General features: G+C 35.5%; 1 protein-coding gene across 1 annotated transcript in view; it reads left to right on the forward strand.

Annotated features, from left to right (window-relative positions):
* LOC127412425 (cartilage acidic protein 1-like) overlaps positions 1-13,743 on the forward strand; it is a 72,848-nt gene that overhangs the window by 30,392 nt on the left and 28,713 nt on the right. Inside the window, exons 11-13 of the mRNA XM_051648766.1 lie at positions 454-599; positions 686-728; positions 5,036-5,179. Coding sequence (XP_051504726.1) covers positions 454-599; positions 686-728; positions 5,036-5,179 — 333 coding nt within the window. The remainder of the gene's footprint in view (positions 1-453; positions 600-685; positions 729-5,035; positions 5,180-13,743) is intronic.

Below are 13,743 nucleotides of genomic sequence, written 5' to 3' on the forward strand. Positions count from 1 at the left end.
TGCCATTTATGTAACTCCTTATTTCAGCCATTGAACAAAAGACAGATTTCATCGGTCTGGTATATGAGTAGCTCATTGCTTTAATGCCCCAGTGGCTGCTATGCCAGTAACTCTCTGGCTTGTGAACCCCACACACCAGTAGTCATGAAAAACCAGTTCTGCCTCTATCAAATTAGACATGTTCAGGCCTCAGTGCTCGTAGCGCTGCCCACGGCTCAGACGGAGCGCATTCTTGTGCATTTGTTTAAGAGCCTGCCAAACCAAAGCCTATTCCAACTTGGCCTTTGCCGAGGAACTTCTTGGGAGGGCCTTTTCTCCAGAATGGTATTTTTCCATGGAGAGCTGTACGTTAAGAAAATAAATCATTCATTATGTCTCCTAACCCTGAGGGAAAGTTATTAAGACAGACTGTTCGTGAAGTACTGAAAGGAATTCTGCCTGCTTTCCTGACAGGGAAAGATGTGGCCACCAGTGTGGAAGTGTTCTGGTCAGATGGACGTTCTGTGGCCAGGCCACTGGAACCCAGTGATATGAACAAAGTTATGGAGATTCATTACCCTGAAAATGAGGAGGCGGCGACCCCAGCGGTAGAGATTGAGGTATACAACCACTTTGCCCTGCTCACATGTTCCTTTTGTTTGAAATATGTAATTGTTGTACTCATCAAATGCTCTTTCTTATACAGTGTGGACCAGGATTTGAAGTCAATGAAAATGGCCGTTGCACTGGTAAACATTTTTGAACTCCTTTATCTTCAAAAGGGTATTTGCACACTGTACAGTAGCTAAGCATGGTTTTTACTCCTCTTTGGAGTGTTTAAACCTATTCTGTTCACACAGAGTTTAGTCTTTCATGGGGGTGACAACAACTTTCTACAACAGAATTCACTCCCTAAAAATTGAGGTAGAAACAAGCAAATTGTTATGAAATCCACTTGTATTACAGTGTGTACAGAACCAAACTGAACAACTAGTAAATGCAGTTTACTAATTCGCAATTTTTTATATTAGACCTATAGTGTTGGACTGAACATACATTATGGTCAAAGACCTTTTAAATGCAAGTCAGTCCACTCAGTGGCCATCTTGGGAACACTCCCGTGCAGATATTTTCTATGGAAACAAGCTGCATACAAGTAAAGCTCCTATCTACTTGAATGGAGAAAGACTGAAATCTCCAAAACAGTTGGTCAAAATGATCAAATAGCATTTTTTAAATCAGCAGACAGCAATGATATAATAAATTGTGCTTTTTTTTGTTTAGCTCATATCATGAAAAAAAATCTGTTTTCCAGCCGGTCCATCTAATGTGCATTCTTCAGATAACTGACAGGTGAAATCTTTATAAAAAATGTGATTGGTTCTTTTACCTGCAAGGCACAACTTTCTTTTCTACACTATATTGGGCATTACGGTTTCTCCCATGCATTTTAATACAAGTGGTCTGTCTCAGCTAAATTGTCTCTCTTATGGTCTAGAACAGGGGTCTCTAGACTTCCCACAATGGTCTGGACAATAGATTACATGGTGTTAGTAGTCAGTATAGCTATGAAATGACATAAGGAATGCTAATTTTGACAAAGCCAAAGTTGTGGGGTTTGGGGGATCTTCTACCAAAAAATGTAAAATATTTAAATTAGTTCATCAGTCAAGAGTACATTGTTATAAATATAAAATCAACTGTTCATTTTCAAGCTGAATTACAACAGTCCAGTATTTGTGTTTGAACATTTTTAGATACTCAAGGGGCATAGAAGGCCTTGTGACTATTAAGGAAATATATTGTTTGGGGGTTCAGAGATATCCCCTGAGAGAAAATGTTGAAAATGTAAGAATGGACCATTTTTATATTTTAATTAAAATGAAAATCTACCAACAACAAACAATGTACAGCACAACAGTGAAGCTTAAAAATACTGTTAGCTAATGTTAAGTAGGCCTATAAATGGTCAAACTATCAAATAATGGAAACGTTCTCATGAGAACTCCACTATGCTACTAGTAAAATCACATTTTTGGTTGATTTTCCTTGTCATTTATGCGAGAGATGATCTTTGATTTGAAAAATAATCTGTTTGTGAGAGGATCAAAACATGCTGATTAATAAAGCTAATTTAATTTTAAATGGAAAAAAAACCTTTAAACTATAAAGGCACTCTGGAAGCTCATTGTCCTGTCACAAACATGGTTTAGCTGAACAGTCGGATTCATTTCAGACACATGAAGTTGAATTCACTTCACTTCATTCCCGTTTTCTGCAGTGTGTTTTACAAAAGATGCCAGTATCCATCTATATTGCTGCTCACTGTATTTCTCCGCTATGGTCTACTGTCATTAAAATAACCATGTCTGCACCTCTGCACGCAGTGAGCGAAAGGGTATAAATTAAGCATGTTCTGTAAAAAAAGTATTCAAGGATACAGCGCTGAAAGATCAGTACACAGCTCCTTTTTTTTCACGTGCTGATCACTTGAAGTATAGAAACGATGAGATAGGGCAGCAAATGTCAAGAAGTCTCGCGCTCCGGATGGAAGCAAGCCGAGGTCTGGACCTGGACTGCGGTCCGCTAATTGGTGACCGCTGGTCTAGAGAGTATACATGCTTTTAAAGCAACAGCTTAAAGAGCATAAATAAACCACGGCGTCACTATTAACACCAGTTCACTTACAGTTGCCAGATGCTAATACGTCTCCAGTTGCAAACATCAGTTTGGTCAAAAATAACTAATACCAAACAAGTTAAACTGTTGGCATTCATGTTTCTTGTTAAGTGTCACAAAATGCCAAAATATTACTATGGTTATTACTGTGGCTCTGTTCCAAAACCTAGTTAGCTGCCTACATAGGCAGCATTTTAAAGCATATTAAGCACAATTCTGACTTGAAATTTTTTCCAACTGGTAATACAAGGTTTTGAACAAATTCAAAGTTGGCATCACATTTAGGCCTATCCTTTGGGGAGAAGGCAGTCCTAGAATGTATCAGTGATCAAATCATTCAAAATTTGTATTATAAATAAATAAAAAATGTTATGCTTATTAAGATATTGTGTTGTTTGCTTAGCAACATGCTAAGCTAAACCCTATTGAAATCAAGTTGCTGCCTATGTAGTGTTCGGTCACTTATTAGATTCTATTTCAGTTAGGATACTGCCTTAAAAGGTAGCTGCCTATGTAGGCAGCAGACACTATGACAGCTTACTACTTTAGGTTTTGGCACAGAGCCTATGTTAATCATTTGAAAGTTTGGGGTAGTAGGAGCAACTGATGTAGTTTGTTCACACACTGAATGATAACTTGGGGTATTCAGTTCTGCAAATTAATGCATTTGTTTTTCCCGAAAACTTGCAGTGTGTATTAGGGATGTTATTGAATAATCGACGATCGATTATTTGTCATTAATAAGTTGATCAGTTAGGCTTATCGATCATTGATTAATCAATTTGAGCACAAATGCGTTCAGTAATCATGCCAGCAAGATTGTCTATACAGTTGCATGTCAAGTCTTGTAAGCATCACAGAATAAAAAACACAGCTTGAAAAGATTAAGCGGGGGTCAGTGTAATCATGTTACATTTCTCTATAGATAAACATTACGTTTACCGCATAAACCTTGATAGTGTGTTAAAGTACAACATGACAACAAGTATTGTTAATCCGCCAGTCGCCCTGTATCGTCCGACAATCATGTCGGTTCTCGCCAGGAGAACATGAGGCACATTCACCTGAAATATCACCATCACCAGTGTAGAGTAGAGGTATGTTAACTATATTCACATAGCATGTTTTATTTGACAGTGGTGAACATTTTGAAACTGATGCATATTTTTCTTCAAATAAAGCTTTATGTATTGTCTATTATTGTTTTTGTTAAACCTGCACTACGTAACTTTGTGCTCTCTAGCGACATCTGTGGTTGAAACTTATAATTGCAAGCAATTTGCAGAAGAACACTTTATGTCAGTCGTGTTTTGGCACTGCTCTTCTAGTGGATGAATCTCATGATTTGAGCTTACCTGGACATCACCTTGATATTATGCTGTACGATTAAACATTTAAAACTGAAATATTACTTGCTTTGATGAAGACAAAAAAACACTCTTATTTACATTATATTGAATGAATGAATTTTACACTTATAGAGTTTTTCTGACGCTACACTTAATGCGCTTTTATATAAAGAACAGGGGATTCAATCACCTGCAGTTACCAGTATAATTTTATATGGTTATTCAAGTGTTTTATCTACTATTAATGTTTGTATTGTACTGTGGTAATGCAAGTGAACCGTAATACTACAATAGTATGTCTAAGCATTGCACACAATAACACTTTAAACTAAAAACACAAAACAAGGATTCAAAATATACTTTATTAAACATGAAAATAATATGCTTAAATATGCAATATAACAATTACAAGAAGTCAATTTCAGAACTCATAAATATTAGTAAACATGTCACAGTAACTTACCCCCACAACGTAGATACATTGCAATCGGGTAACATGAGTAATGTTCGATTCATACAAGCATGACAGGCAATATTAGTTTCAACAACTCTACCAGACAACATATCCAAAAATTATAGCAGGTAAGAAACTTCGCCAAACTGATAACAGATAAACATCCATCCAGACTGCTGCGATGCTGTCCTGAACTGTGTGAGTGTGACTGACTGAATGTCAGCTGGAACACGTGACAGCCGGTACTAATTTCCTGTGTTTACGGACATGAGGATGAACATCATAAGTCAACAATTTTGCCCCAAATCTGACCGGATAGCTCAAAGTACAAATCATTTTATATGCTAACTATACTGATTCGGGGTAAGGTAAGTACATTGTTTTGAACACTGATTGTTTATGTAATCAATGAGTAATGGCAATTTGTAAATTTTTAACCAAAAAATCTTATGTAATGCAGCTTTAATGATTAATCAATTTTCATTCATTAATGTTAATGATTTGTCGATTAAGAACATTTCTTAAAATTTGCAACCCTAGTGTGCATTGGTTCATTGTGGTCTTTCTTCCCTAGACCGAGATGAGTGCACACAGTTCCCATCTGTCTGTCCCACTGAGCGACCTGTCTGCACAAACACCTACGGGAGCTTCAAGTGCCGTGCTAACAAGAGGTGCAACCAGGGATACGAGCCTAATGATGAGGGCACAGCATGTGTAGGTGAGTTGGAGCTAAAGCCAGATGACTAAGGTGTTTTGCAGTTTTCTGGATTTTTTTTTTTTAGGGCAGTGGTTCTCAATTTTTTGTGGTCATGGTCCCCTTTGAAACAAGAAAAACTTTGACCCCCCACTCGATAATCTCAATGAAAAATTATGTGTGTGTGTGTATATATATATATATATATATATATATATATATGTATATGTTTATATATAAAAAATAGTTTTTTATTTACAAAATGATTTTAAAAGAGTAACTGCATTTGTTAAACTAGGACTACATTGTTCTGTTATTTTCTGTATACTTTCTGTTACATAAATGCAAAAAACAATTTAATAATGCCTATATACATGTAAAACATCCAAAAATAGAATAAATAATAAGTGATACTGCTGCAGGAGCAATGTTAATATATAATAGCTCACCCAAAAATGTATTTACTCATCCTCCTCATTCAAAACAACTTTTTCAGCAGTTAAACACAAGAATGAGGGATGAGAGGATTGTAATTGTTACTGTCAAGCTCCAAAGTACATAAAAGCACCATAAAAGTTGTCCATATCACTTTTGTGCTACATTTAAATCCTTCTGAAACTATGCAATAGTGTTGTGAGGAACAGACTGAAATTTAAAGGGATAGATACCCAAAAATGAAAATTCTCTCATCATTTACTCACCCTCATGCCACCCCAGATCTGTATGACTTTCTTTCTTCTGCTGAACACAAATTAAGATTAAAAAAAAAAAAAAAAAAAAAAAAATATATATATATATATATATATATATATATATATATATATATATATATATATATATATACACACACACACACACACACACACAGACACACACACACTCAAGTCAAAAGTTTTGAAACACTTGACTGAAATGTTTCTCATGATCTTAAAAATCTTTTGATCTGAAGGCGTATGCTTAAATGTTTGAAATTAGTTTGTAGACAAAAATATAATTGTGCCACCATATTAATTTATTTCATTATAAAACTAAAATTTAATAAAAAAAAAAAAGGTTTTGAAATTGATGACTTGGACCAAATAATAAAGAAAAGCAGCCAATAAGTGCCCAATATAGATGGGAACTCCTTCAATACTGTAAAAATCATCCCAGGGTGATACCTCAAGAAGCTGGTTGAGAAAATGTCAAGAGTACATGTCTGCAGATTCTAGGCGAAGGGTGACTACTTTGAAGATGCTAAAATATAACACAGTTTTGATTTATTTTGGATTTTGTTTAGTCACAACATAATTCCCAATTGTTCCATTTATGTTATTCCATAGTTTTGATTACTATTATTCTAAAATGTGAAGAAAAAAAAAATTATAATAAAGAATAAGTGTTTCAAAACTTTTGACCGGTTGTGTATATAAAACAATTCAGCTCTGTAGGTCCATACAATGCAAGTGAATGGTGGCCAGAACTTTGAAGGTCCAAAAAGATTATAAAGGCAGCATAAAAGTAATCCATATGACTCACGTGGTTAAGTCCATGTCTTCAGAAGCGATATGAAAGGTGTGGGAGAGAAACATCAATATTTAAGTCCTGTTTTTTTTTTTACTATAAATCTCAACTTTCAATTTTACATTTTTCTTTTGTTTTTGGTGATTCACAATCTTTGTGCATATCGCCACCTACTGAGCAGGGAGGAGAATTTATAGAAAAACAGGACTTAAATATTGATCTGTTTCTCTCCCACACCTATCAAATTGCTATATTACAGTACCTTGGGGCGCACCCCACACTTTGAGAACCACTGTTTTAGGGCATTAAGAAGTCCTTGAGAAAAGCTGTTTGCCCACATTTCACAGACATCTGTTTTATGTCTGTTTTATATAACTTTGGCCTGCTACAGTTAAATTTAGACCTGTCTTTGTGATAAACATTCCCATAGGAAAGAAAATCTTCTGTCTGTTAGACAGCAATGAGATTAAATGGAAAGCAAATGCAGACTTTGCTGAAGTCACCTGCTTCTCAGATTTTTCCCTTATTAAAAAGACACTAGTAATCTTACATGTCAATCTCCCGTAGAGTTTCAGAAGAGATCTCAACAATGCCACAAAAACCTCTGCAATCAGAGATTTTAATATAAATTAATTTCTGATCAAAAAGTCTTCCAGGACCAAATTATCTGATCTGTATATTTTATATTTTAATATTAATTGTATAGCTCTATACTCTTACTGTGTTAACTATTTTCTAATTTGTTTCTTTTTTTAATTTCTCCTAATTAACTTTAAGAGGAACATCTGAGACAAAGTTGATATTTAACTCTTTGGTGCATGACGTCCAGTCTTTAAAAGCAATTTTTTTTATTTATTTTTTTTATGTTAGGCCTACTTCCAAACCTCCATGAATTATATAAGGAGACAATTTAATGGAACATTTTAAGATTTTAAGAAAGGGATACGATTTTTTTTTTTCCTATTGCAATTTAAATAATTCATATGAATTATAAATGAAACATGAAAGAGCTACAGAAAAAAATATTCTCCATTTCTGCATTGCCATCACATTTTCCCATAAACTAGTTATGCATATTTTCGCTGTTCTCTTCTCTTCTGTTCTCTTCTGAAAATGACTGGTTTACTTCTCTTTCCACTTTTTTTTTTCTCTCTGCAGCTCAGGTGGCTTATTTTGGAGGAAACAGATCCTCAGCCTCCACATTTTTTGCTTCCTGTCTGTGGCTTCTTGTACTAACTCAACTGTCTGTCTTCACTTCTCGCTTGTGGGCATGAAGGGCAGAGAATGTCCTCTCCTGACATCTGCCACCTTGCTTGGTCTCTGTTTCTCTGCTTTCCTTTCTTTTTCACACTGAGAATTTGGGAGTCGACTGTGAAATGAACTCTCCATGGACACTTCCCCTGTCACTCTTGCAATGTCTCACTAAAGAACTGTCATCACTAAAGGCTTAACTGCACACAAATCTGATTTGGTTTTCAAATCTGATCTTTAAAAGGATAGTTCACACAAAAATGTAGATTATCTCATAATTTACTCACCCTAATGCCATCCCAGATGTGTATGACTTTCTTTCTTCTGCTGAACACAAAGATTTTTAGAAGAATATTTTAGCTCTGTTGGTCCTCACAATGCAAGTGAATGGGTACCAAACTTTTGAAGCTCCAAAAGATCATAATGGCAGCATAAAAGTAATCCATATGACTCCAGTGGTTAAATCTATATCTTCAGAAGTGATGTGATAGGTGTGGGTGAGAAACAGATCAGTATTTAAGTCCTTTTTTACTATCAATCTCCACTTTCACATTCTTCTTCTTTTGTGTTTGGCAATTTGCATTCTTCGTGCATATCGCCACCTTCTGGGCAGGGAGGAGAAAACAGATTTTTTTTTTTTTGCTGCCAGTCTGAACAAAGCCTATCTAATCTGTTGAAATAATGCTAAAGATCCCTGTTTTTAGGACAAAGCATTCTCACTCCAACTAGAAAAACTCTGACCAAATACACAGCATTCTGTAGCCCTTTTCTTTATCCGATTCATCAGCTGTGATGTGGGTTAAAATTGTCATTTGAGTGCATTACAGGCACGTAAACAATCGGTCAAGGGTTCACATAAATTCTAGCGTATTCAGTCACACCTCGAGTCCTTCCGGGCAGCAGCGTATTAGCAGGATTTTCAGGAGAGCATATGCCCGGCCATCTGTTCACCCAGGGTTACATTCCTTAAACTCTAAATTATACAATCATGAGAGATTCGTACCACACACTTTTTACTCATGACTGCTGTCAGAATCTGTGCATGTTTTTGGCATGAATGAGTGTTGCAAAATACATTGTTTCATTTACCAAAATGCTATTCAGATATCCGTGTGCGGCATTCCACAGCGATCTAGCTGCAAAAACATAAAACCAGACATGTGATGTAGAACTTTTATTTTTCATTTTTAATTTGATCCTACAGTTCAGACTTTCTCAGGTTCAAATATTTCAGTAGAAATTCCTAGGTTTGATTGTTACTTTGGTAGGTTATAAGAAAATTACAGATTTGTTGCCATCATTTGATTTGCAGATTGTGAAAACAAAAATATTCTAGCTTAATACATTCGTTATTTACTCTCACACTTATGTCATTTCAAACCTGTGTGACTTTCTTTCTTCTGTGGAACACAGATGTTGTTTAGCAGAATGTCCATGTTTCTCATTTCCATGCAAAGACATGAAAAATCACCAAAAAGCTCCAACAAGGACAAAAAAGCACCATAAAACTAGATGAAAATATCCCCCCGCTTACTCTTAACCGGTAGACTACATCAACATGTAATGTAGACATTTATTTATTTATTGTTCATTTTTATTAATTTAGTTGTTTTGTTGATCCCAAAGTTATCAGATAATACAGATCACTATGCCGAACATTCAGCAAAGGTTAAAGAACCTTGTGTGATGAAATGAATGAGAAAGACTAAAAAAGCCATAGAAACCCCATTTAGTTCAGGTAGTATCAGTTAGCTTTGGATGTAAATGTTGTTCTTACCAACTGAATTGGACTGGACAGAGAAGAGATTTGATTTTAGTGCATCATTGTTGCCACAGAATTCAAAATCCACATTTAGTGCATTCTTTAAACATTGGATATTATTATAATTCAAGAGAATGCTTTTTAACATTTGATGAATCCACCATGGTCTTTGATGGTGTTCAATAACATCTGAACTGACTCATGATGTGTGCATTGGCTAAAAACTCCTCAATCTCTGAGCAGAATGGATTCTCTTTATTTTATTAAACAGTTATAATTTTTCATGTTGTGGTTCATGGGCAAAATGTGGCAACTGTTAAAGCAAAAAAGTCATCACAACAGTTGATGGATGTCACATAATCATAATTTAAAAAGTAAATGTAGATACAGCAGATGAAGTTAAAGGAATATTCTGGGTTCAATACATGTTAAGCTCAGTCGACAGCATTTGTGGTATAATATTGATTACCACAAAAAATAATTTTGACTAGTTTCTACTTTTCCAAAAAAACAAAAACAAAAAATATCAGAGTTACAGTGCAGCACTTACAATGGAAGTGAATGGGACCAATTTTTTAGAGAGTTTAAACACAGAAGCTTAAAGCTTATCATTTTATAAAAGCACTTACGTTAATTCTTCTGTTAAAACTCATGTGTTAAGTTCTGTAAAGTTGTTTAAATCGTCATTTTTATGGTCGTTTTAGGGTTTTAGCATTTACAGCGTTAAACTGTCATGGCAACGAAGTTGTAAAATTAGTAACAAAATAAATAACTTTATACGTAAAAGGTTAGCAAACAATTTTATCACACTAAAATCATGTTAACACACATACTGTATTGATTTACATTTTGTGGCAATATTTTTAAAACAGTAAATATTTTAATGTTTACAGATTGGCCCCATTCACTTCCATTGTAAGTGCCATATTGTAACCCAGAGTTTTGCTTTTTTTTTTTTTTTTTTTAAGAAAATGAGGGAAGAGTCTAAATTAATTTTTGTGATAATCAACATTGTGCCACAAATGATGTCGATTGAGCTTAACTTGTATTAAACCTGGAATATTCCTTTTGGTTTACTGCTTATTTGATTACATGATTACTAGGAGAGGAAAGAGACTGTGAACAATCTCAAATGCATGTCATGGTATTTGAAACTATGATCTCCCTTCATGTTTTCTGCTATAGCATTCCCTGATAGAAATTAATGGTTTATGCTGGTTAGTGCTGGTCTAGCTGGCTGACCAGCATAGCCATGCTGTTAACCAGCAAAAATAGTGGTCAACCACAATGGTTTTGTTGGTAAAACTGTTTGACCAAGAAAGTTAAGCTAGTTAAAGGTTAATGTACTTAGTGGGTGGACAGGCCTCTTTTAGTTCACCTAAAAATGTATGACTCAATCAACATTCTTAACCAGTAGTGTAGTCTAGGGCATACGCCGTATGCCCACCTATCTTTCTTAGGATTTTGTGTATGCCTACCTGAAATAAGTGATGATACGTATGGCCGCCAGAACAACGAGTAGGCTTTTGACCCAGAACTTTTTCAATCTACTAAGGCGATGCTGCAGCACAGTTGAGTGAATTGTACATTTCCAGCACCTGATGTACAAGCATCTCTGGAGTAACCATAATTTGCACTGTAAATTTATTTCCCTGCTTAACGTAAATATATGAATATACATTTAAATTTAACTTATGCAATTAAACTTTGTGAAAATACTGCATGTTATTGCACCCCTGCTAGTTTTTGAAGCTTTTTTGCCTTTTACTGCAGTCGGTGGTGCCTTTTTCTCATGATATCAAATCATTTCAATTTATATTTCTAAATAGGAAAACAATTTCACTATATACAGTAAAGCACATAATAGTACTCAAAACAAATAACATTAATATTTTATGTTGGCTGTATTGGTAATACAAGATGTTGTCTTAACAGTTTATTGCGTATTATGAATTAGTTTATTAGTTAGAGTAATAATAATGTATTAACAGTTTTCATAGTAGCCTAATAAAAGGAACATTACTGACACCTATTAATTTAAATACATTTTAAGTTACCATACCATTGTTCTTAGTATTGTACTCTACACCATGCCAGCAAGAAACTTACCCTGATATACATTTAGTAAGTTTATGTGGGACTATAATTACAACAGTCTATTTTTTTTATTTTATTTATTTATTTATTTTTTTTAATGGAAAAAAACTTTTACATATGTACTGTATATAAATGTAAATTAATTTCAGAGATCAGGTGCATGTGCTTTTTTTTGTTTTTAATGGGGGGGCTTTCATTAATTCACAGTATGCCCACCTCTTCAGACACTACTACACCACTGTTCTCAACCCTGTTCCTGGAGGCCCCCCAACACTGCACATTTTGTATATCTCCCTTTTCTGACACACCCAGTTCAGGACTTGGAGTCTCCACTAACAAGCTGATGAGTTGAATCAGGTGTGTTGATTAGAGAGATGTCCAAAATGTGTAGTGTTGGGTGGCCCCCAGGAACAGGGTTGAGAACCACTGGCATAAGGTATTTGTTTGGTGATACTTCACCTGTTCGTAGACATCCTGAAATTCTTGACCTAGGAGAACTTGGCTAGTTGAAGAGTGTTGATGATTGGTTAAAACTAATCGTGGGTGTGGTTTGGATGTGACGTTCTTTATTACAATCTCACGTGCTTGCTGAGGACATTGTAGTTAGCTAGGTTACTGCATTAATGTTAACAATGGATTACTTTGAAGGCTGTCTCTCTGAGGCTTTTGTAAAAATAATGTTACAACGGAGACAGCTTACCTACTGATTTGGTGTCCCGCCAGGAGATGACAACCTTCCGAGACGACACCCTCAATTAACTGAATTTTAAAATGCCACCACACTGTGTCTCTGGCGATATAAAAATTCCTGTTTTTAATCCAGCCCAACACAACAACATTGCCTCAACCAATGCCGTGAGTTTGGGGTTGGACTATCTATTTGTCTGATCAAAAGAAGACAGGGAGCGTATTCAGAAAACTTTTTGAAAACAATGTTTATTTTTGCAGTTATGTTTGGACACTAGCACCTAGTGTCGCAGTAATTACACTTTTCAGCTTTAAGAAACCTAAGAAGTGGGGACCAGCATCCAAAGCCAGCAATGCTGGTCTTTTTAACAATTAAGTATGGCAATGTTTATCTGACTGATTACAGAATATAGAGCCTTATCAGATTATACGATGTACTGATACCGATGTTTACATCACCTCAACTCTAGGTCATTTTACCAGAATATATGATGTGGAAATAGCATGCAAGTCTATCATATTCAAAGAAACGATGCCAATGTTGATCCAGCATTTTGATTTTTGAGTGAATAGTTGTTGCTTTTTTGAGAATTCACTATAATTTGAGATCCACGTGTAAAATAAAGTTGAGTACTTTTTGGTGGTGTTTATCATTTTGCTTCATGGTTCTTGAAGAACCATCTGTCTCCAATTCTAAACAAAGAAACACATATGTACAGTACATTCGTGAATGTTTATTCAGTGCTAATTGACCCAGAAAGTCTCAGCATCTCAAAACCAAATGTAACCAGGTGTATCGAGCTTGGGTCAACTCGAGAACAGCATGTCTACTGTATATCTCAGACAGGTTACCTGAGGCTAATGGAGTTTTTCTCTTGTAGGGGCTCAGAGACATTTCAGATATTCAGACTCAGAGTTAGTCTAAAGCCCCGTTCACACCACGGGCGGTATGCTGCTAGACTGCTAGGATCTGTATCGCTGCTGGTGGGTGTTGTTACTTCTGCCGCCACTTTAATGTTATTGGTGGACTGCACAACTGGACATAGTAGCACATTCTGCAGGGGAGAGCATTTTATATAACCTGCAGCTGTGCTTAATGCATCATATCATTAAACAAGATGAACGTTATATCAACATATGAATCAAACTCAATCAGAATGCCGACACATTTTATTAGGCCATAACTATGTGTGTGGTTACAGACAGATGATATAGAACAGTGAAATCGCTCACAGAAACTTTTAACTTCTCCTCCGTCTTGCCTGCACTCGAGTCGACTCCAGTATCT

This window comes from Myxocyprinus asiaticus, chromosome 21 (genome assembly GCF_019703515.2).
Source record: "Myxocyprinus asiaticus isolate MX2 ecotype Aquarium Trade chromosome 21, UBuf_Myxa_2, whole genome shotgun sequence".
NCBI classification, from domain to species: Eukaryota; Metazoa; Chordata; class Actinopteri; order Cypriniformes; family Catostomidae; genus Myxocyprinus; species Myxocyprinus asiaticus.